Source organism: Myotis lucifugus, unplaced genomic scaffold (assembly GCF_000147115.1).
Source record: "Myotis lucifugus unplaced genomic scaffold, Myoluc2.0 scaffold_16, whole genome shotgun sequence".
Classification (NCBI taxonomy): domain Eukaryota; kingdom Metazoa; phylum Chordata; class Mammalia; order Chiroptera; family Vespertilionidae; genus Myotis; species Myotis lucifugus.
The window spans coordinates 3,465,176-3,487,195 of NW_005871064.1; the positions used below are offsets into that span (position 1 = coordinate 3,465,176).

Consider the following 22,020-nt stretch of genomic DNA (forward strand, 5'->3'; position numbering starts at 1 on the left):
CGCCCCGAACACTCATGCTCCCATCCCCCTGTTGTCCATGTCCATTGGTTTGGCTTATATGCGTGTATACAACTCCTTCGGTTGATCTCTTCCCCTTACCCCCTCCCTCCCCTACTTTCCTTCTTGGGATTGATAGCCTGATCGCTGTTTCTCAGTCTTTGGATCTGTCCCTTTTCATCAGTCTATGTTGTTCTCTATAATCCACAAATGAGTGAGATCATGTGGTATTTATCTTTCTCTGACTGGCTTATTTCACTTAGCATAATGCTCTCCAGTTCCATCCATGCTGTTGCAAAAGGCAAGAGTTCCTTCTTTTTTACCGCAGCATAGTATTCCATTGTGTAGATGTACCACAGTTTTCTAATCCACTCATCTGCTGATGGGCACTTAGGCTGTTTCCAAATCTTAGCTATGGTGAATTGTGCTGCTATGAATATAGGGGTGCATATATCCTTTCTGACTGGCGTTTCTGGTTTCTTGGGATATATTCCTAGTAATGGGATCACTGGGTCAAATGGGAGTTCCATTTTTAGTTTTTTGAGGAAGCTGCATACTGTTCTCCACAGTGGCTGCACCAGTCTGCATTCCCAAGGATTGGGTTTTTTCAATGTTTGATATGATTTAATTATTTCCCCCAGAGGGACAGACTGCTTGAATTAGATAAGTTTACTCCCTCACCTAAGACTGAAGCCAATACAAAGTTTGTTTTAATATTCTTGATAAAAATACTCTACTTCCTTAAAGAAGGACTTAGACAATATATAGCAAGGAACTTAAAAAACATCTATACCTTTTGATATAGTAATTCTACTTCTAGAAATCTATTCTAAAATAATAACCAGATTTTTGTCAGATTTTTTTCAAAAAAGTTTGTTTCATTGTTATTTATAATAGAGAAAAGTTGGAAACATCATATATGTTCAACAGGGAAGAAATGATTAACTAAACTGTGGTATATTTACAAGTGGGAATTCTGGGCAGCCATTACAAAATTCAATTTTCAAGGATTATTGAATGACATTGGAAATGTTCTTACTATAATGTTAAGTAATGAAAGCAGGACACTAGTGGGAATACAAAATGTACAACCTCTATAGAGGGAAATTTGGCAATCTCTACTATAATTTTATGCACATTAACCCTTTGACCCAACAATTCTACTTCCAGGAACCTACCACAAAGATACACTGCCAAATACACACAGTGATATATGCACACCATTACTCATAGCAGCACTATTTGTAAGAGCAAAAGAGTAGGAATAACCTAAATGCCTATCATTAGGTGATTGGGATAGATTACCATATGCACTAAATGGCACATATGCAGCTAAAAAGAAAGTAAGGAAGAATTTCCTGTGTTTATTTGTCAAAATCTCCAGAATATTTTATTAAGAAAAAAATCAAGATACAGAAAAATGTGTTTCCTTTTGTGTAAGTAAACCAAGTTCAGTTATTCTATGGAATTCTTTTAAAAATCCTTGGGAGTTATGATGCAAAGAACCATGATGACTTATATCTATACAATGTCTATCATTGCTCATTGGTTACCACTGGAGGTTGCTAGGACACCAACTCATGACTCTAAAAATCAAAGAGAGCCCTAGCTGGTTTGGCTCAGTGGATAGAGCATTGGCCTGCAGGCTGAAGGGTCCCGGGTTCGATTCCAGACAAGGGCACATGCCGAGGTTGCCGGCTCAATCCCCAGTAGAGGGTATGCAAGAGGCAGCCGATCAATGATTCTCTCTTATCATTGATGTTTCTATCTCTCTCTCCCTTCCTTTCTGAAAACAATAAAAAATATATTTTTTTAAAAAAGCTTTAAAAATCAAAGCAAAAGAATCCTGCTTTTCTAGTATGAAATATATTTCAGGGTAACCAAATAACCCTATTAGATGAGAGAAAGTTCTATTATAGAGAATAATCCCAGCTATCTATCAGAAGGAACAATAGAATCACACCCCTAGTAAAATAAGTGATGCAGGCAAAGGTCATCAATGGATGCTAAAACCATGATGGGAACTGTACAACTGAATCCACTGATCCATCTTGGCATCACCCAAAGCTAGACAACATGACATTATCTTTCTCTAGATGCAATGCAATATGATGTACACAGCATCACCTATGAAGTATGTTTGCCAAAATTTTATATTGATCCTGAATCTAATCAATCTAACTTTTAGTCTAGAGTAATTATAGGGGTAAGGAAAAGAAGCTAAATACTATCATGAGAATACAATGAGCCAAATTCAGGAAGTTTAGACCTCTTACAAGATAATCTCCCTGGCGGTCAAGTCAATGGCAAATTCGAGGAGGGGAAAGGGGGGTGTGTCTGTCCAAGATTAAAAGAGACTTAAGAGAACAACCAATTACAAAATGCAAGCCTTGTTTGGATATCAGTTTAGTAAATCAATTATGAAAACATTTGTAGAACAATGTGGGAAATCTGAATATAAACTGAGTATTAGGTAATATTAAGGAATTAATATTAATTTTGTTAAGGGTGATATTGGCATTGTGGTAATGTAAGAAACTGTCCTTATTTTTAAAAGATGTACACTGAAGTATATATGTGAGAAATAACAATCTGGGATGTAATTTAAGGTATTCAGCAAACAAAGTGGGGTAGGAATAGATGAAATCATTGGGCAAGATTGTTCGTTACTAAAACTAGGCAACAGTGGGTTCATTGTGCTTTTTTGTCTTCTTTAGTGTTTGGAACTTTTCATAATAAAATGTTTTTTTAAACCCCAGCAATGCTCAAGGATATTGTTATGCCCAGATTTCAGGATCCCCAAGAAACCACATCAGGGAGCCAGCCAGTCCGATGCAAAAGCATAAGAGTCTTTATTCGAGCTAGCTCGGCTCCCCCACCTTGCCGACGCAGCGACAGGAAGCAGAGAGAGATAACTCTGTGTGGAGACGGGTTATATAGGGGGAGTTGGAGGAAGGGGAGGAGAAAGGACTGTGCTCTGCCAATTGGCCAGGCACAAGTCTGTGTCTTGTTCCTGGGTGTGGCTAGCAGAGGCTTAGACTTCTGGGAAGAAGCTCCTTGCCAAGCACGTGGCCAAGGTAAGATGGAGCACTTACCCTGGGGCAAGGTGGAGGGCGTAGCCCTTACCCTGGGGCAAGGTGGAGGGCCTAGCCCTTACCCTGGGGCAAGGTGGAGGGCCTAGCCCTCGCCCTTTCAGATATATGGGTTAGAACATACTGGTTCCAAGATATAGTGTAACAAAGCAATCTGTGCTATAAAAGAATCCAGGCTTAAAAGCATGTATGTATTTAACCATTCGACATGTTGAGGGGCAATTCTTCAGAAAATCCCTTCTAAATGTCTTTGATTTCTGATTGTTAGCGGCTCCTCCTGCACCTTCTCCTTCTCTTTCTGCCCTCTGAACCATCTTATTTGGGGCTTACCAAAAACTGACCAACTTAGGGAAATGGTGGCAGCACAATAACTTCCTCTACAGAGTCCTAGGTGTCCCTGGGAGTGGAGGGCTCTCTGTTCCTCTAGAAAATGTGTAGGTCTCCCTGGGGGCACAGACCTTCCAAGAACCATGCGTGAAGTTACTGTTTTCACACAACATAAAGTGTTATGATCAACCACGTTTCAAATGGATGAAGAAACAGATTCTTTCTCTGAAGGATTTCTACAGTCACATTTAAATGACACATCTCTGTTTGGACCCCACTTTAATATTGTCTGTAACTAACGAGTATCTTCAAATTGTAAAATGCTGATCACTTTAACATGTTAGAGAACATCTTATAAATCTGAGGGGAACTGGAAACAGGTTTAAGTCATGAATATATTTAAAATAATAGGTTACACACAAACTTTTCAGTGACCCCTGCTTTGGGAGCCCAGACGCATCTTTGAAGGTGGAAACAGAAGTGGGAGGACAGGGGTGACACAAGAGTGTCAAGTTTGAGCTCTGTTGCAAATGTGCTGTTGACTTTGGGTGGATTGACCTCTCTTGACCTTGGTCCCTCTCTGCCCATGGGAAGGCAGCATTTTCTGATCTGTCTTATGTCTCACCCACATCTCTAAAGAAATCATGTACGTGAAAATATTCTTTTTTTTCTTCCTGTCATTGCTATAGCCAATATTATTATTATGCTTACTAGTATTAGCAATTTTTAACAATTTATCTTTATTGTTGAAAGTATTACAGATGTCCCCTTCCCCTACCCCTTTCCGCCCCCCCCCCCCCCCATTGACCTCCTCCACATCGTACCAGCTGCCACCCAGGCCTCATGCACTATTGTCTAGGACCATGGTTTACATGTATATGAATATAAGTTCTTTGGTTCATCTCTCTCCGACATTCCGACCCCCTTTCCTCTGAGATTTGTCAGTCTGTTCCCGTGCTATGTGAAAATATTCTTGAAACTATAAAGAGATTATAATTATTTTTTAAAATATACTCTCCACGTAGATATTGGTTTTCCCTTATCAACATCTCTTATTTCCCAATTCCACTTCTAGAATTGTTCTTAAAATCTCTGGGATATAGTTTGAATAAAAGATTCTGGGAGTAGATTATATTTTTAATTAGAGATTGTTTAGCTTCCTATTTACTGTGCAACATTAAAGAAAAGATTTTCTTCCTAACTTAAAAAAAAGTTTAATTTTAATACTGTTAAAAATCAAAGCATATTATTTCTGGAATATTTTTGAGTCCTGGAGATTTTAGCATTTTAGAGTTCTTTTTGCCAAAGTCTTGTTTAAACATACTAGATAAATTGTCTTTAAACTCATATTTTTAACATCTTTTAAAAATATCCATTTTAAATGTTGTCAGTGGTAGCCTGGCCTGTGTTCCTTCTATTAAGGCAGTTTCTTTCATGGTACAGATAGCAAGGATTGAGGACTTGAATAGAAAAGCCTTCAGATTAATCTCCCAGGGCTGGAACCAAACAACGAGGCTTTGCCCGAAGTGGTCAACATGATATCTTCGTCGGTACTCAGTGGCTCGTGAAAATGTGTTCAAATTGTACTCGTTACATCTCTTACCAGGGCAGGTTGGAAGCGGCTAAGACAAACACGAGATCTTCTGAGCGAGCCAGCCCATCCATCTGCACCAGCAGCTCTGTCTTCATCCGAAGGCTTCCTTCATGCTCTCCCCTAGAGAGAGAAAGGAGGTGAGTTTCCCCAGGGCAGAGCCTTCGCTTCCATGACAAGGCAGCAAAGACTCGGGCTGTGGAACGGGTTCTCTTCCGACTGCTAACCCTTCCCTGCCTCTTCTCAGGAGCCACTCATACTGGAGTTGGAGGAAACAAGCCATTTGGTAGTATTTTCCCAAAGACGATAATAGAGAGGACGTAAGTGAACATAATGATGAGAGTGAAAAGAAAACCAAAGGTTGGCAGCGGACTAGAAAATGACAGAAGGGCAGACAGTGCCTCTGATAGATTGAATCCAGCTCTGTCCACCTGCCGTACTATTTACCCTTTCATAAATGGCATAATTGAGAATAATCTTTTCCCTTTATATAGCTGGCATAAAAGAACTTTCTCATTTTTTTCGTATAATTTATGGATATAAACTGTCCAAAAAGAGAGATCAACTATTTGTCTGAATCTGTTTCACTCTCTTTTAATAAGAGGCAAGATAATGACATGGGAGGCAGTCTTCTGTGAAAATTCATCCTCCAAGCTCCCATCACCACTGCCAAAGACCTTCCCACCAACAAAGAGCTCACCTCAGGATCTGAACATCCAGATGGGCTCTACTAGTAAATACTGACCATATCTGGCAGGCTCTCCTTCCTCTGCACTTGAATAGATGGACATAAAGGACAAAAAATGGCTGTCTTGAACAACATGACATTCAACTTCTCATCTCTGCATGAATCTTGGGGCACCCCAAACCAGGTATGTGGCTTTTAAGGAACTGTGACCCTTACTATCTACCTACCTTTTCCTAGGACAGAAGACCATCTCACAATATAGTTACATATATAGTCAGCATTTGCCCCTAGTTATTATTCTTTTAACATAATAGGGCCCAAGCAGGCTTCCAAGCACCTACACTGATTCCCTGACTATTTGAAGATTCTAGTTTAAAGATTAAGTTCCAGACAAGGAAACAGACATTCAGTACAAAACCTAGAGCACACGCAGGACAGTAGATGAGTTTCCAGATTAGCTCATCAACGCTGTGGGGACCCAGGGATGGAGTGAGTGCACAGGTCACTGGGGTGAGGCAGACCAGGCAGGCTGGAGGCTTTGCAGAGGGGATGACCGCTAGGAGGTCTGCTGGGTTCCTAGCCCACACTGTGTGGTAGTCTGTTCCCGTCAGGTCATGTATAGAGAGGCCGAGTATCCTGGCCTGGGGCTGACAGCACCCACTACACCATGGAATCATCCCCTTTCAGTCAATGGTAAGAGTCCCATGGACCTTAGTGGGAAAATGGTTTTCAATGAGTAAAATTTCATAAATTATAGTCTAGTTATATTTCCAACAAGCTAATTATTTGTTCTGTATTAATATTAGTTCTGCCTTGATGATAGACCATTACTAGCAGAGGCCATTGATGAATGCAGTCATGTTGAGATTTCCCTGAAACCCATTTCTTTTCAAGCCAAATGAGCCAAATTTAGTAAAAAGTTTCAGAGAAAAATACTTCTGATCAAGACAGAAAGGCGTTCTTAAAACACACATACACAGCTCATTATAGTCTGAGAAGTGAACTAGAACCGAACAGTCTTTCCTGCTGGGGACATTAGCAGACACTTAATCTTTAGAGATAACATATGTGACATGTTTAAATTAGGACATGCGGAGCCACATCCTGATGTCACAGAGAAATGGTGGCTTCCCCGGCTTCGCACATCTTGTCAAGGCCTGCCCCTCTCGGGACTTGGCTCTTTGCAGCCCCGTTCCCCACAGGCAGCCCCTCTGGCTCCAGAGGAGGCGGTCACGGGCGGCTATTTTAAGCCAGCAGTACTATTATGTTACGGCAGCCTGGGACTGTGGGACTGGGTGATCTTCAGGCCTGAAAACCACTCTGTGGGGAAGGGGGAAGGGAGGATGACATTTCCTCCGGTTATAAAAACTACTCAAATCAGCTATTCAGTTAACAGGACCTAATTTAAAGACCTTTCCGTGTGTCTGCAGAAAATTTGTGGGCTTATTAATAGGCTCATTCTGCTGGTAAATGTCGATGGGCTTCCGACCATCAAACACACTTACAAGAGGGGAGAAGTGATGACCAAAAAAACCCTGTCTGTTACCCGGGAGCTGTGCCTCTCTGACTCATCACCGACTCCAGCTCGTCCAGGAAGATGGTGGAGGGGGCATGGTAGCGAGCAAGTTCAAATAACACCTGGGTGGGAGAAAAGCAACCACATGTTCAAACCCGTATATTTAAAGTTCTCAGGTGCTCCCAAAGAGCAAAAGCTTAGAATGACTATACTATTAACCATCTATGCTGCACTCTGTTATTTCACTAACAACTTTATAATCATTACAGTCATTTCTCCCTAGAATACCCTATAGGGTTGGCTGGTCCAATTATTTCCATTTGTCACTTGATAAAATTAGATCCAGAGAGATTAAGTGGTTATCTCAAGGTTACTAATCATAAGTAGAGGAGCTTAAGATAAAACTCAATTCCTGAGCTTTCAGCCCATTAGCCAATCCCTGAGAACCCCTGTCAATGACGTGTTTCATAGGGACACAAGAGCCGTGGAATATGTAAAATCATTTGATGACTGTCCCTAATCCTTTAGGGACAATGAGAGAGCTGTTCTCAGGAGGAAGAATTGCTGGGAAAGGCTAGAGTTCTAGTCATGGGTGAAAAAGACAGGAATTTTGCCCCTCTCTGCTCCCCAAGTTACTCCACAGGGTTCCCATACCACCCAACACTGCTGCTTGGTAGGCTCGGGTACTTGAAGGCAACTCCCAGTTGAATAAAATGTTCTATTCCAGAATAAAATGTTATAGACTGAGAAAGAACAGGAAAGCAAGCAGCAAAAGAACAGCCATATAAAAACAAAATAAAGAGCTCTAAAGGGAGATGTGATGGTGATGAAAAGAGTATAAAAAATGAAACCTTTTTTTTTCAACCCCGAAACTGATCTCTTGAGTACCACATATAATTCTTCACTGGTTGATCAGAGAAAGCAATCGAGATTTAGAAAAAAACAAAGGTTCTTTAGTTGGCAGAGGGGATTTATTCTCCATGTCACTTAGCACTAGCAAAGCGTCACAGAACGAATAAGGAGGGAAGGACTCAGAAAAAGCCAGGTTGTGGTTTTCATGAGTAGTAGCAGATCATCCCTTACAGGTCTCCCTAGCACTGAATGGAAAACTGCTCGTGTGCGTGGTGTGTTCATGCTCATGCTCAAGTATTTTCCTTTACAGAATCCTATTCATTTGACCACGACAACAGGCTCAGCCTAATGAACTGAGAGAAGAGCGTCAATGCCGGGACACTCATCACACATGCCTTTACACATACAGAGACCACCTTACTAGAAGCAAGTAACTTGTTCTCCTTGTCACAATGGCAGCAATCTTCCCAATAAAAAGTTGAATATTAGAACTCTTTATTAGAACCATACATGTTTTTAAGGAGCTCCCTGGGGTGCAGAGAGACCAAGGGGCAAGATGAGACCAAACATCCAAGTGGAAGGAGAACCACATCTGGAGCCTCTGTTTCCATAGAGACCACGCCACTGCCCTTTCCACTGCCAGAGAATATACAGAATCCTGGGTAAGTGCTCTGAAAGCATTAGGCTAAAATTTTCAAAAGTACTGGGAGGAAGTCAAATCATAAAATTGGGGGGGGAAGGGTATTAAAAGATGTAAGCACCAACAGGTGTGTGCATTTGCTAAAGAGACCACTCAACTACTCAATAGCATCAACTCCTAAGAGGCATGAACATTAGGAGGGGAGGGAGCAACATAACCCAAGGGTTCCCTATAAATAACTCTTAATTGGAATAGAAAGAGAATCGAATGGTAGGAATGCTTCTTTGATTTAGGGGAAAGGTCCTGAAGGGCCATCTTTATCTGAAGGCTTCATAGTAAGGAATTTGACAGCATGACCAAGATTCTTCAGGTGAAGATCTTCTCAAGAGCTCAGAAAATAAAGTAGCTTCTGAAAGGATAGAAGGTGAGATCCTTCAAGGTTAGCAGAGGTGATCTGTTTTCCTCTTGAAATATTTTTTTAATATCCAAAATAAAAATGCATTTCACAGAGAAAAAGACACACAAATTCTTCGAAACTTATAAAAAGATGCTCAAATTCATTTAGAATGGAAGAAATGCATATTTGAGCACTGAAATATTACTTTCACTATCAGATTGTCAAAGATTTCACAATTGGGTACTTCACAGTGTTGGCCAGGGTGTGGAAGAGCAAACACACTCACCATTGGTGGGAGTGTAAGCTGGTGCAACCCTGTTGGCAGGGAGTTGGGCAATCAGTGATCTTCATTCCCTCTGGCCCAGCAAGTCTACTTCAAATAAATTGCTCTACATGACTACATATGCAAAGTCGTGTGTATGAAAGGACTGTCCACTGTAGCTTTGTTCATAATAGCAAGTGACTGGAAACAACCTAAATGTCCATCAAGAACATATGTTTTGGGACACATCCATGCAATGAAATACCATTCAGATATATAAAAGAATATGCTCTGCTTATAACAGTGTGTAACATCCAAGTGAAAAAAAATCCTGCAAGGTATAGAAGGGTATAGACGTATATGTGGTAGCAGTAAGATGCCTCTGGGTTTAGGGGTCTATAAACCCTTTTGTACATTTTTTCCAAAAAGATTAGTTACTTTTTAAATGTATTGTAAAGTAAGGTGAGAAGTCATTTCCTCACTCTTAGAAAACTAACAAAATAATACTGAAGCAGAGGAAAATTTTAGTTTAAAAGAATGCTCACACAGAAGGAAGAGTTCTGGCTAAATGACTTTTCTGCCTATTCAACACTAAACAATAAAATCCATGTAGTTTTCATCTTTGTTGAGAATATTCATAAAATAGCTGAATTTACTCTTCTGTCTAACTAAGTCCTGTCCAGGGAATATAATGTATTCTTCCTTCGAGCATCTTGCAGCGTCTGGTGCTCATAGTTCTAAACAGCACTTTTCAGGACAGGAGATAAAGCTAAACTGATTCTATAGGCATTTTGTAAGAGTTTTGTTGTTCTTCAGCACATAAAAATGGAACTTTTAAAAAAAGTCTTCTGGTTGATGAGGCTTCTAATTAGTCGGATTTCAACTTATTAAAATCCAGCTAACTAGAATCACACAGAACCATAGATTAAGGACAAGCCAACTTCAAGCCCCATCTTTGGATATGGTAAGTTAGATTCAAGATGAAGAACAAAGAAATAGATGTCAACATATATTTCCATGTATTATAATCTTGAATGGGTGATAAATAAGTTATGAAAACATACGCATTTGGACCAATTTGAAAACAATATCAAAGTAGTAAACAATAGGTTACTTTTGGTAAATCAATCCTTTAAAAATATTCTATTATGCCTTCCAATTAAGCCAGAATATTATGAAAATAATCCATCCAAGAAAAAATAATTTAAGCATACTATTTTAGAGTAATTTCTTATCAGAAAATATATAATATTTACATTCATTTAGTATTAATTACTTATCAGTCATTCTACAAAGTGCAATAGTTTAACAGGACTTCTGAGAGGGACCCACCTTACATTGAGGCATAAATCATGAACAGGTATTCTCAAAAGGTAAAATTTTATAATATAAAATATGCCATTGACTATGAATGAGATATTGTAAAGATAGAAGCAATCTCTTAAGGAAAGAAAAAACATAAAACCTATAAGCTATTAGCACTATGGAGGAATGTTGCTCAGAGCATCTGAATGAATAATTAAGTTTTACATTTTTGAGTCTTCCTTTGAGTACCTAGTATTAGGAACCAGGATATAGTAGTAGCCTCTCAATAAATGTTAACTGGATAAACTGCACATGCTTAATAATAAATGCTTCTTGAATGAAGGAAAAAAATAGGCCACATCAGAGACAATTTTTTCAGTTTCCATTCCTAAGTTGCATGAGTCACAAAAGGGCTGTTGGTCAAATTCCCAAAGGAAGGGAGATCATATTTTGCCGATGGGGCATAATTAATATGTACATATGATAGTCAGTCCATCTCCTGGGTTTTGGGTAATCAAGATCCCGGATAAATTCTAACATATAAATCACTTAAAAACAAGTAAACTGTAACATCATTTTGTATCACTGTGTTTTGCTGGAACTTATTCTAACAAAATCAAGAATTCCTGTATCTATGAAACAAACTACTGGTTACCAGAGAGGGAAGGGGTTGGGGCCTGTGAAATAGGTGAAGGGGATTAAGAGGTACAGATTTCTAGTTGTAAAATAAGTCATGGGAATGTGCTAGACAGCATAGGGAATATAGTCAATAATATCGTAATAACTTGTATGGTAATAAGTGGTAACTAGACTTATTGTGGCAATCATTTCATAATATGTATACATATTGAATCACTATAATGTACACCTGAATCTGATATTGTATGTCAATTATACATTTAAAAAAAAGAATTCCTACCCGAACAAGTTTTTCTGAATCTCCTCTCCATTTGCTGACAATGGTAGATGCAGAAATGTTAAAGAAGGTTGTTTTACATTCCGTGGCCACAGCTTTGGCCAGTAAAGTCTTTCCTGTTCCTAGAGACACAGTGGAGAAAGTCTGATTGGCATTTGAGCTTCCTTTCTCTGCTTACAGACAGAAGTCAGTGTCACAAGCAAAAAAAAAAAAAAAAAGGAGAGCGGTTCCTCAGCTCTCGTTTGCCCCATTCTGATATCCTGATGTAAGGACAGATGAGTCCATTCATCCTCTGCATGCACACTTAATACCAAGACCAAACCAGAAATATTCGTTACCTGGAGGGCCATACAGCAGTAGTCCTTTCCAGGGGGAGAGAATTCCTGTAAACAGCTGTGGGTACTATGGGAACAAGGAACAGTGGTGAGGTTTGGTATCTGTATGTCAGTCACACCCTAGCACAGGCAAGCTGGGGAAGCTGGAGTGAGCACAGCCCGACTCTGAGAGCCAGGTCTTTCGTTTAGGAAGGCTGGCTGCTTCTGTATATATCTTATATATCCCAACTTGACTTTCACACGTGATATAAACGTATGGCTTAACTTATGTGGCTTTTTAAAGAGCAACTTTTTTTTAGGGAAAAGAAAGGCATATGTAGGTACTCTCCTTCTCCATTACAATAGTTGTTTCTTATATGCATAACATCATTCCCCACCCCACCTCACCCCTGCCCTGAGCTCTATATAAAGACCTATCAGATATGAACTTTAAGAGAAACCCTAGAACCAAGAAATAAAGGTTTATGTGAATAAAGCACAAAACTGTGGTGAGCCCGGCTGGTGTAGCTCAGTGGTAGAGCATCGACCTATGAACCAGGATTCTTGGCCAGGGCACTTGCCTGGGTTGTGGGCTTGATCCCCAGTGTGGGGAATGCAAGAGGCAGCCAATTGATGATTCCCTCTTATCATTGGTGTTTTAATCTCTCTCTCTCTCTCTCTCTCTCTCTCTCTCTCTCTCTCTCTCTCTCTTTCTCCCGCTCTCCCTCCCTCCCTCCCTCTCTGAAATCAATAAAAATATATTTTTAAAAACAACAACTGGATATATTTTTTAAAAAACAACAACTGGTGAAGCCTGATGTAGAAGTCACATAGAAGTTAGGAACATCCAATGCAGACGGCATTATGAGACACGGGCTCCAAATGGGACATGCATGACTTCAGGGAGTCTCTCCCATAGTTCAAATTCAAACAATCTAGAGCAGGGGTGGGCAAACTTTTTGACTCGAGGGCCACAATGGGTTCTTAAACTGGACCGGAGGGCCGGAACAAAAGCATGGATGGAGTGTTTGTGTGAACTAATATAAATTCAAAGTAAACATCATTACATAAAAGGGTACGGTCTTTTTTTTTTTTTTTAGTTTTATTCATTTCAAACGGCCGGATCCGGCCCGAGGGCCGTAGTTTGCCCACGGCTGATCTAGAGGGTGGGTAGGGTTGGTAGAAAACAACCAGAAGCAAAGATAATAGTAAACTCGTAACTAGCTATTAGTTTCTTGTTGATGCTAATGTCAAAATCTCTATGCCATCACATACAGAGCCTATGATACCATGGAGATAGCACATCCAGAGAGCTTCAACGAGATGTTCTAGCCTGTCCAGAAGTCTTGTTCTAGAGCCACTCAGAGGACATGGTGAGTAAACTTTCACTAATTCTGAGCACCAGTATATTGCTTACCCACCAGTCTTAACACAGGAAATAAAAAGGAGGGAACACAATCCAAATGTATTTATTTTATCTTATTAGAATAGAAGCATCCAAAAAGCAGGGGCTGCATGGGCTCAGTGGTAAAAATAAATAAGTTATTGAATAAATTTGTAAACCTGACTGCAGGAGATTACAGAAAATTATTTGCAGCTCCCTCCACCAATAGGCAAAGTATATTTCTCTACCACTTGAATCTGGACTTTGCCTTGTGATTTTGGCCAATGGGACATTAGGAAATATAAGAAGAGACTTGAAAATATAAGACTAGCTGATATGAGGAATATAAGAAGAGACATGGGAAATGCGCATGGATTGGGACCTGCCCTTTCTTGCTTCTGTCTGGGACTCTCTGCCACCATGTGAACACCAGCTTGCCTGCTGGAGGCACGTGGAAGGCCTCAGCTGTCCCGTTTATCCCAGATTTCCCAGCCTCTCCATCTTCTCCAACCATCCTGGCTGATGCCCCAGACATGTGAGTGAGGCCAACCAATATCACCTGAAAAAGAAATGGGCCAGCCCAGCTGAGTCCCTTCCAAACTGCATACCCACAAAACTGCAAACAGATAAATGATTGTTGTTCCACAGGCACTGCATTTGGAGAGTGTCTATTACACAGCAGCTGTCCTACACTGGCCTTCTCATCACCATGTTTATAACCAAACATAGAGAGTCTTGTTTTTTCTTTTTCTTCCTGTTCAGTGAGCCACTCCGTACAATGACTTGTCAGCAGCAAGCAATGAGCACAACAGGCTGGCTCACTGGCCAGTGCCCTGGAGGGAGCTGCCTAGTCTTTACAACCAGCCAAAAGCAACGCCTCAAAGGATGGGTGTGTGTGTGTGTGTGTGTGTGTGTGTGTGTGTGTGTGTGTGTGTTGGGGAATATAGATCTATGAAAACAAAATAAGTGGCCCTTTCCTACAGGAGATATTTCTACTATGGTATATTTTTAGGGAGGCAGACTAATTTGAACCAATCTACAGGAACTGACAAGTCATATATGCTTCAGTCTTAGATCTAATATTATCACTTAGAGCAGATACCTGCCTTGAAACCTCGTGTAACATTTCAAACTGCCTAGAATGGCATGGGCCTTGGTAGTCCAGCATTGCCAAAGTATAGGCAAAAGGTTAACTTGTGGACAGAAAACATCCTGGGCTTCTCTCCCTAATGGGTGTTATGACATACAGCTTGTCCAATGGATATGAATAGAAATACCCCCCAGGAGGCTTCCCATCCTTACCTTGATAGGATACACCACAGCTTCTTTGACTAACTGCTTGGCTGCATCGAGTCCAATAATGTCATCCCACTTTATGTTTGGATTATGGAGATAAATGTCCTGCAATGCACATTTGATCATTTTGTTAAAACTAATGTTTTCCTCCACAGCTGCAATAAACATGGGAGCCACAGAATACTTGACTTACAATAGGACATAAAGAGCTGGTGATAAAAAAAGTTTATGTTAGATATATGTATATATGCACACTGTAATTTTGGTTCACCAAAGGGATGCCATAAGAATATTCAGTGATTTTCCCTGAAGAAGACATTGATTATATAATATGGGGGGGGGAGCTCCTAACAATGGACTATACCCGTCTTCAGTTAATAGCAAACCAGGCTGATTTATGACCGTAATCAAAGAAGCTACAGAACATGCCTTCAAATTACATGCACTTTTACTGTGAAACATAGTTCCTAGCTGGTGCCTGGCCTCTCTCTTGCTCCTTGATCTCGCAAACACTTTCTTAATTTGTTGCATGAAAGAGATAATGCTCCTCTGAAACCAATTTCTCTTTTTCCCTAGTGATCACTCCCTACTTCCACCAAGAGCAATTGCTTCTACAGAATTCAAGGAAGCCAACAACCAAGCAAAAGTGAGTTTTCCCCTTTTATAGTAGAGCCTTGTAGCAGCCACCTAGGTTAATCAATTAAGGTAGCTTTTACTGATAACTCATTTACCGTTTCCAAATTCCAATTTCACAAGACGCCTCAGAACTGTCACTCAAGGGCCTTTCTCAGTAGGAGCTGTTTCAGGCAAACTGAATATCTAGAGTGTTACATTAAAAAGAGAGAAAAGCCTCCTTTCCAAAGTCATTCTGAGGATTACGCAGCAATCCGGAAACTATTTTTATAGTTATTTAATTTTTAAATAAGTAATACATGCACAAGCTCAAAAACATATTTTTTAAATGCTGGTGAGATGTTATGCTCCCACTCCTGTCTTCTGTCCTCCCAGTTCCCTTCACCCACAGGTAAGGACTTTCATTAGAGAGACTATTCATACAAGTGTTTCTGGTCATGCATAACATGCATGATCCATTCCTGGATGGGGACACAGAGAAAGGACTCAGTCTCCCAAGATCTTAGGAGAACCTACCAGGTATTTAAAGCTTGGACCTGCATGCCCACCAGCCACTCATAGATCTCGCCCTCTTCTAAAGTTGACATTGAGTTCCACATGGAGGTGTTTAATTTCCCAACAGGGAGTTTTTCCTTACAGCAATCAAGTGTTATTAGTTAGAACTCAACAGGGTTACCTCACGAAGTGGTGAGCTCCGCGTCATGAAAGCGTTCAGAGGCTGCTGACTGCTTCCCATGGTACTGTAGAAAGGATTCCAGATGGAACCCTTTCAGGACACTTCCACTCTACAACTCTATAATCACTAGTCATGTTATCCTTTTGCAAAAACAATAATGAGACTATTGATTTTTGTGACCATAAAAAATATTTTTCTCTACTCTCTTATGCATCCCAATTACCACAGCCTGGCTCAATCCCTCATCCTCTCTCACTAATAATAACTTCAGAGTTGGTCTCCCTATCTCCATTTCTTTGATATCCATCCACTACACTGGCAATAGAACAAGCGATCTAAAAGCACATTTGAATACCCCAGTCTCAATGGACACCTTTGAAAGGCTCCCCACCTGCTGCAGACAGGTCCTCCACCCTGGGCCCTGTTCACTGGGCCCTCACTCAGGAACCCTGGCCTCTCTCTCCAGCCCCATTTCCCAGAACTCCTTGCATCTTACATTGCTCACTGGAAACACTGCTTAATCAATACAATTTCACAGGTATGTTCCTTTTCCCAGAAAGTTCCCCACCATCTGTCTTATACTTATTTCCTGGATACCTTCTTCCCTAACACTTCCCCTCCCTTTGGCACAAAACACTCCTCCTTTTTATGCTTTCGAAGTCCACCTTCCGCTGGGATGAGAAACGCTTGCACGCAAGGACTGTGTGATTGGGTCACCTTTGCATTTCCAGCCCCCACACATGCCTGACACATAGTAGACATGCAGCAAACAACTGCTGAACTGAAAGAGAGCTGCGCTGCAGACGCTGAATTACTCAGTCACGGTGCAGCTTTTTGCACCATTTTAAACATCTGTTGGAGCCTGCCTAGATTTCAGTCTTCCATGAAGTTGGAGAAAGTCTGCTATAACTCAGGAATCTCTTCTGTTCCCAAGGAACTTGCCCAAAGTCACACAGCTAGAAAAAGGAGGATCTAGACATCAAATCCAGCTCATCCAATTCCAGAGCCTCTGTCATTTACCAAAAGACTTCCCTGCCTTTAGATTCTGGGGGGCAGGCAGCCTTGAAAACTCGGTAATCTGGATAGTAAGCTCTTTCCTACTAATCTTGTATTTCATGGAAATTTCCACTTGTGAAATCATCAGACTCCTGACATCTCTATTTCCAGGCTTTGACTGTTTAAACAAGAGGCAGACATGCTCTTTCCTTCTCTAAGAGGCTTGCTTTCTTTAACTCTTGGCTCAGCCTAAAACCTTTCACCCGTCTGTCCCTTACTTACTAAGTCTTTTTGGTTTTCTTGGCCTCTATAGTGAGATGGTGGGCTTTTATATTGTAATTTTATGATTCTATAATTTATTTATCATGCATTATTGTGCCTCTAAACAATATGAGTGCCTTTGCAAGTGGGGGCACTTTATAAATAAATGATCATATTTATTGTTATTAATAAAAGAAGCAGCCCACAATGCTCCAGGAGCCCCAATCCGCCTCTGTAAATTGTGAATTGAGTATCTGATCTTACCCGGCTCACCACAGCTGCCAGTTCTCGCATCTCACTGTTCATGCCAATAAATGCACTCAGAGGTTTCAGCAGTCGTTCCTGATGATGGGAGCAAAACACCTCATGTTATAACATTGCTTCATAATTTAGGAAGAAAAACAGGGCATGGATCACAGTGACACAAATGGTGGCGGATTGCTATGTCCTTCTACCCGATCTCAAGGTTTCTTTGACTCAAAATTATATCTCTAAAGTTCTTCTGGACTTTGGCAGTTTACAAGATGAATGACACATTTTAGCCACTTACTGCAGGGTCTGGGTTACACTCAAAGCTGTTCGAGCCAAGTTCGCTGGTTGCTCCTTTGATAGCGTCTGTGAGCAGCCCTCGGAAGTCAATGATTTGGCCCTGAAAGGGAGTAATGGTTTATTTACACCATTAAAACTTGAGGAAAGACTATCCTTAATAGCTCGGCATCATTAAACCAAGACACATTAATGTTCCTTGGTGTGTAGGCCAAACTGAAAGTGAAGCTTTAAAATAACCTGCACTAATAATGAACAAGGTAATTTCCTGAAGTGAGGGCACTCTAGAAAAAAAACCAAGTTGTAAATAAATTCTTCAGAATGAAGTTGGTTTAAGTGGAAATTCACAAGCGTTTTTCAGTTCCTGACACAGACCATCTGCTTCCTTACATGTCTATTTCCCTATACTGTCTCCTCCTTTTGGAACATTACACACACAGGAAAGACTCATTGGCCCAAAAGTAATGATAGTTCCTATTTACTATGGACTTTCTCAGTAGAGTACCTGGCACGAAGCTACCTTGCAAGGATTATTTCCAATTCATTTTTTAAAATTTTTAAATATTTTTCAATTACAGTTTATATTCAATATTATTTTGTATTAATTTCAGGTGTATAATATAGTGGTTAGACAATCATATACTTTACAAAGTGTTCCCCTCTTCTCCCCCATATTTCCAGTACCCACATGGCATTATACATAGTTATTACAATACTAGAGGCCCAGTGCACAAAATTCATGCACAGGTAGGGTCCCTAGGCCTAGGGCCTTCTTTTATTCTGTGCCGCCCCCTGGTGGTCAGCGCACATCATAGCAAGCAATCGAACTCCTGGTCTCCCAGTCAAACTCCTGGTCTCCCTGTAGAACTCCCGAGGGGACACTTTGCATATTAGCCTTTTATATATTTAGATTATTGACTATTTTCCTATTCTGTACTTTACATCCCCATGACTATTTTGTAACTACCAATCTGTACTTTTGATTTTTTTCTAAGTCTTACAACACTTCTGCTAGTCAGGTGTGATAGCCTAGTTTCATAGATGGAAATAAGGCCAGGGAAATTCCATGATCTGCCCAGGGCCACACAGCTAACAAGTGGCTTCAGGCCAGGATTCAAACCCAGATACTTGTCTCTCATACTCCCTCCAAATCCACCTTGTCTCCCCTCTAGGAAGAAGGAAATAGTAAGGATGTGTGCAGAAACAAATAACAATAATTATAGTTGGCATTTATTGAGTGTTTATTGTGTGCTGGCCACTGTACTAAGACCCTCCATTTATTATGACATTTAAAGTAACCCTATGATTATTTCCATTTTGCGGCTGAAAGAAATGAGGTTTAGAGAGATTGAACAACTTGTCCAGGGTTACACAGCTGGGAAAGTCTGAGCCGGGGTTTGAACCTAGACAGGCTGATTCCAAAGACATTACCTTTAGGAGCAACATGCCTATTAAAGTTGCCAGGGGGGCTGGGGAATCCTGAAGCTGAGGGCCCTACCATGGCAATGAGAGACGCACTTTGGAGATCAGCCTCCTGGCCATACACACTCATTCAGCTTATAAACATCTGAAATGCTAGGGAGAAAATCATGTACATTTTACCCTGAGGACATTTCTGCTGTGAGAGAATTTACAGCCAGACTCTTCCAAAGGTTAAGTGCTGGGTCAAATAGTCCCTTCCTTATGACCTGATCAGACACGTCCATCCATGTGAACTTGAGGCATTCAGGAGTGAAACTAATGCCACAAAACTGCTAGGCACAAAAGTGGCTGAAAATACAATGAAAGTAGTGAAGGTAACCAGGGACGTGTTTCTCCATGGGAGACACAGATTCAAATGGTATCTCCAGCAATCACTCATATATTTGAGGCCCTGAAAAGAGTCAGTTCAGGCCAACGAGACAGCTCCCTTGATTTCCAAGGAGATGTCCCCAGCTTCCTCTCTAAATATGCACAACCCAGAGTTGAGTATGGCTGAGAAGAGTTGACTAGAAGTAAGAACTTGATCAAAGAAAGAAAAGAAAGATGACTCTTAAAGAAATACAACTCTAGAAGTTACAATCAAGAGATATGTTGGTGTTGATGCTACTTTTCATTTCCAAGTGACATGTTTTACCTGCCTTTTGCCTACATTCACCCAATTTGGGTCTTTTCTTTTGAGAAACTATTATTTACAAATCAGGACATGAGGTTCGTCATGAAAGAGGTAGAATATCTATCAAGGACAAGATCAACTCTCTGTCAACATAGGTTTCGTGGTTCACAGGAAATTACATTCCAGGTGAAGCCATACCTCCAAGGAGAAAGGTGACACCACTGATCAACAACTACTGACAGGCAGAAAAAAATGAGTGTGGGGCCCTTTTTTTGTGGTTGTTAATCCTCATCCGAGGATTTTTTCCATTGATTTTTAGAGAGAATGGAAGGGAGGGGGAGAGACAGAGAGAAAGAAACATGGATATCAGAGAGACACATTGATTGGTTGACACCCACACGAGTCCCAACCAGGGCCAGGGATCCAGCCTGCATTGGAGGTACATGCCCTTGACCAGAATCGAACCTGGGACCCTTCATTCAGCAGGCCAATGCTCTATCCACTGAACCAAACCAGCTAGGGTGAGGTCACTTCTTAAATAATGCAGAACAGTGATGCCAATGTTTATTATTTTAATCACAGAATTTTAAGCTGAAAGGAACATTAGAAACCATCTCTTCCAAATATCTCAACTTGCAAATGAGGAAACTGAGCTCCTTAGAGATGGGGCAGTTCATTCGAGTCCATTCATTTAGAAGGAAGAGTCAAACCAGAACCCCAGGGTTCTAATCCTTACCCAGTGCTCTTCCCAGTTCACCTCACAGCCAACCTTTGATCATTACATAGTAACTTTTCTGTTTGACAGAAATAACATTTTTATTTTCATTTTTTTAAAAGAAAAGGGGATTTTCCCTTTCAGTGTCAGGTTCATGAGTTCCACTTACTCTTTGTGGACGGACATTTTCTCCTCCACGGCCTCTGTTGATTCCTGATATAGTTAAGCCAAAGTCGGCTCTCTCCATGCCAGGGTTATTGACAACCTCCTGAAGAAAGAGGAAGACAGGTAGAAGTCAAAAGGGACATAGAGATGCTGGTTATAACTGCCTATTCCATTACCCCAAATCAAATGGCAAATGCTGGAGGTCAGTTCTGTAAATGGGGAATCCCATGTGTAATTCGGCCACTTCTGTGCAGCCCCAAGATGAACTAACAATCTACCTGTGCCACATGGAAGAAGCTGGCCTTGGAAGCAAGCAGCTTTTCCAATGTCTCAACCCATTCCCACATGCTGGCTTGTCTTTTCTCCTGGGACCAAAGGTGTTTGTGGCCAGGGGTGCTGAGTTTGAAGGGCAGCAGCCAGTCAGCTTCTGTGGGATTTATCTGCTGCCCTTCCACTTCCCTTCTGCCTGAGTCAGACTACAATGACCAGACCACCCAACCTCTTTGAGGGTGAGAGATTCCTTTTGACCAACTGACTTTTGTGATTATTTCTTTCTACCCCTTGAAACATCTTTGGCATTAATTATGTTTCACAGTCTCTATTGGTTCTGTTCCCTTAGAAATCTGGTATGTTTTGTCCTAAACCAGGAATCTCTAGGCCTGGATCTCCCAAATCAGGAGCTGCTGGTCTCACCCGCCTGCTGGACTCTCTCCTCTTGCTCCCCATCTCCCCCAGAAAGTCCAGAGTGGAGGTCTGGGGTGGGGACCAACCGTGTCACTTCAGAAAAATCCAACAGGAGATTCTGAGGCCCAGCCACACCCAAGACAACCTCTGGCCCATATCTAGGAACCCAGGAAGGTGCTTCAGAACAGTAAGGCCTGCTGACTACAGTTACCTCAAATGGGAGGATGGGACTCTGCAGCAAACAGGCCCTCCTGCCATGCCCAGGGCTCACCCCTCGAGGGCTGTCACCCAGCACTCAGACCAGGGGAAAGGCTAGGGAGGGAGGAGCCCTCCCACTCAAAGTCAGAAACATTAGGAAGACTAGGAATTTGCTTGTAGTTTTAATCCAGCGACTTGGAAGAAAATCTACAGTTTAGTGAAATCATACAGCAATTTAACAAAACATAGGTCCTCAAAAGAAAAAAGTGACTGTTTTCTTGGGGCTATTTCTCAGTCACCTGCTTTTTTACCAACACCAAGCAAAGCTGTCCTGACCTGTTTAGGATGTTCCTTATAGAGGGGTTTGGCTTCCCCTGGCTTCCCCACCGTGGTTTTGGACCGTGGCCTCAGCTGACTGATCATGGGAAGATTTTGACAACTGTCATTCATCACCCTAGGGGAGGAAACAAAGAA

General features: G+C 41.2%; 1 protein-coding gene across 2 annotated transcripts in view; it reads right to left on the minus strand.

Annotated features, from left to right (window-relative positions):
- Positions 1–22,020, minus strand: part of KATNAL2 (katanin catalytic subunit A1 like 2) — a 35,096-nt gene that overhangs the window by 7,864 nt on the left and 5,212 nt on the right. For both annotated transcript variants that reach the window (XM_023750862.1, XM_023750861.1), the window contains exons 3-11: positions 21,883–22,000; positions 20,669–20,767; positions 17,694–17,792; positions 17,408–17,485; positions 14,584–14,682; positions 11,922–11,985; positions 11,587–11,705; positions 7,242–7,333; positions 5,020–5,130 (exon numbers count right to left, since the gene is read on the minus strand). In XM_023750862.1, the coding sequence (XP_023606630.1) occupies positions 5,020–5,130; positions 7,242–7,333; positions 11,587–11,705; positions 11,922–11,985; positions 14,584–14,682; positions 17,408–17,485; positions 17,694–17,792; positions 20,669–20,767; positions 21,883–22,000 (879 nt within the window). The remainder of the gene's footprint in view (positions 1–5,019; positions 5,131–7,241; positions 7,334–11,586; positions 11,706–11,921; positions 11,986–14,583; positions 14,683–17,407; positions 17,486–17,693; positions 17,793–20,668; positions 20,768–21,882; positions 22,001–22,020) is intronic.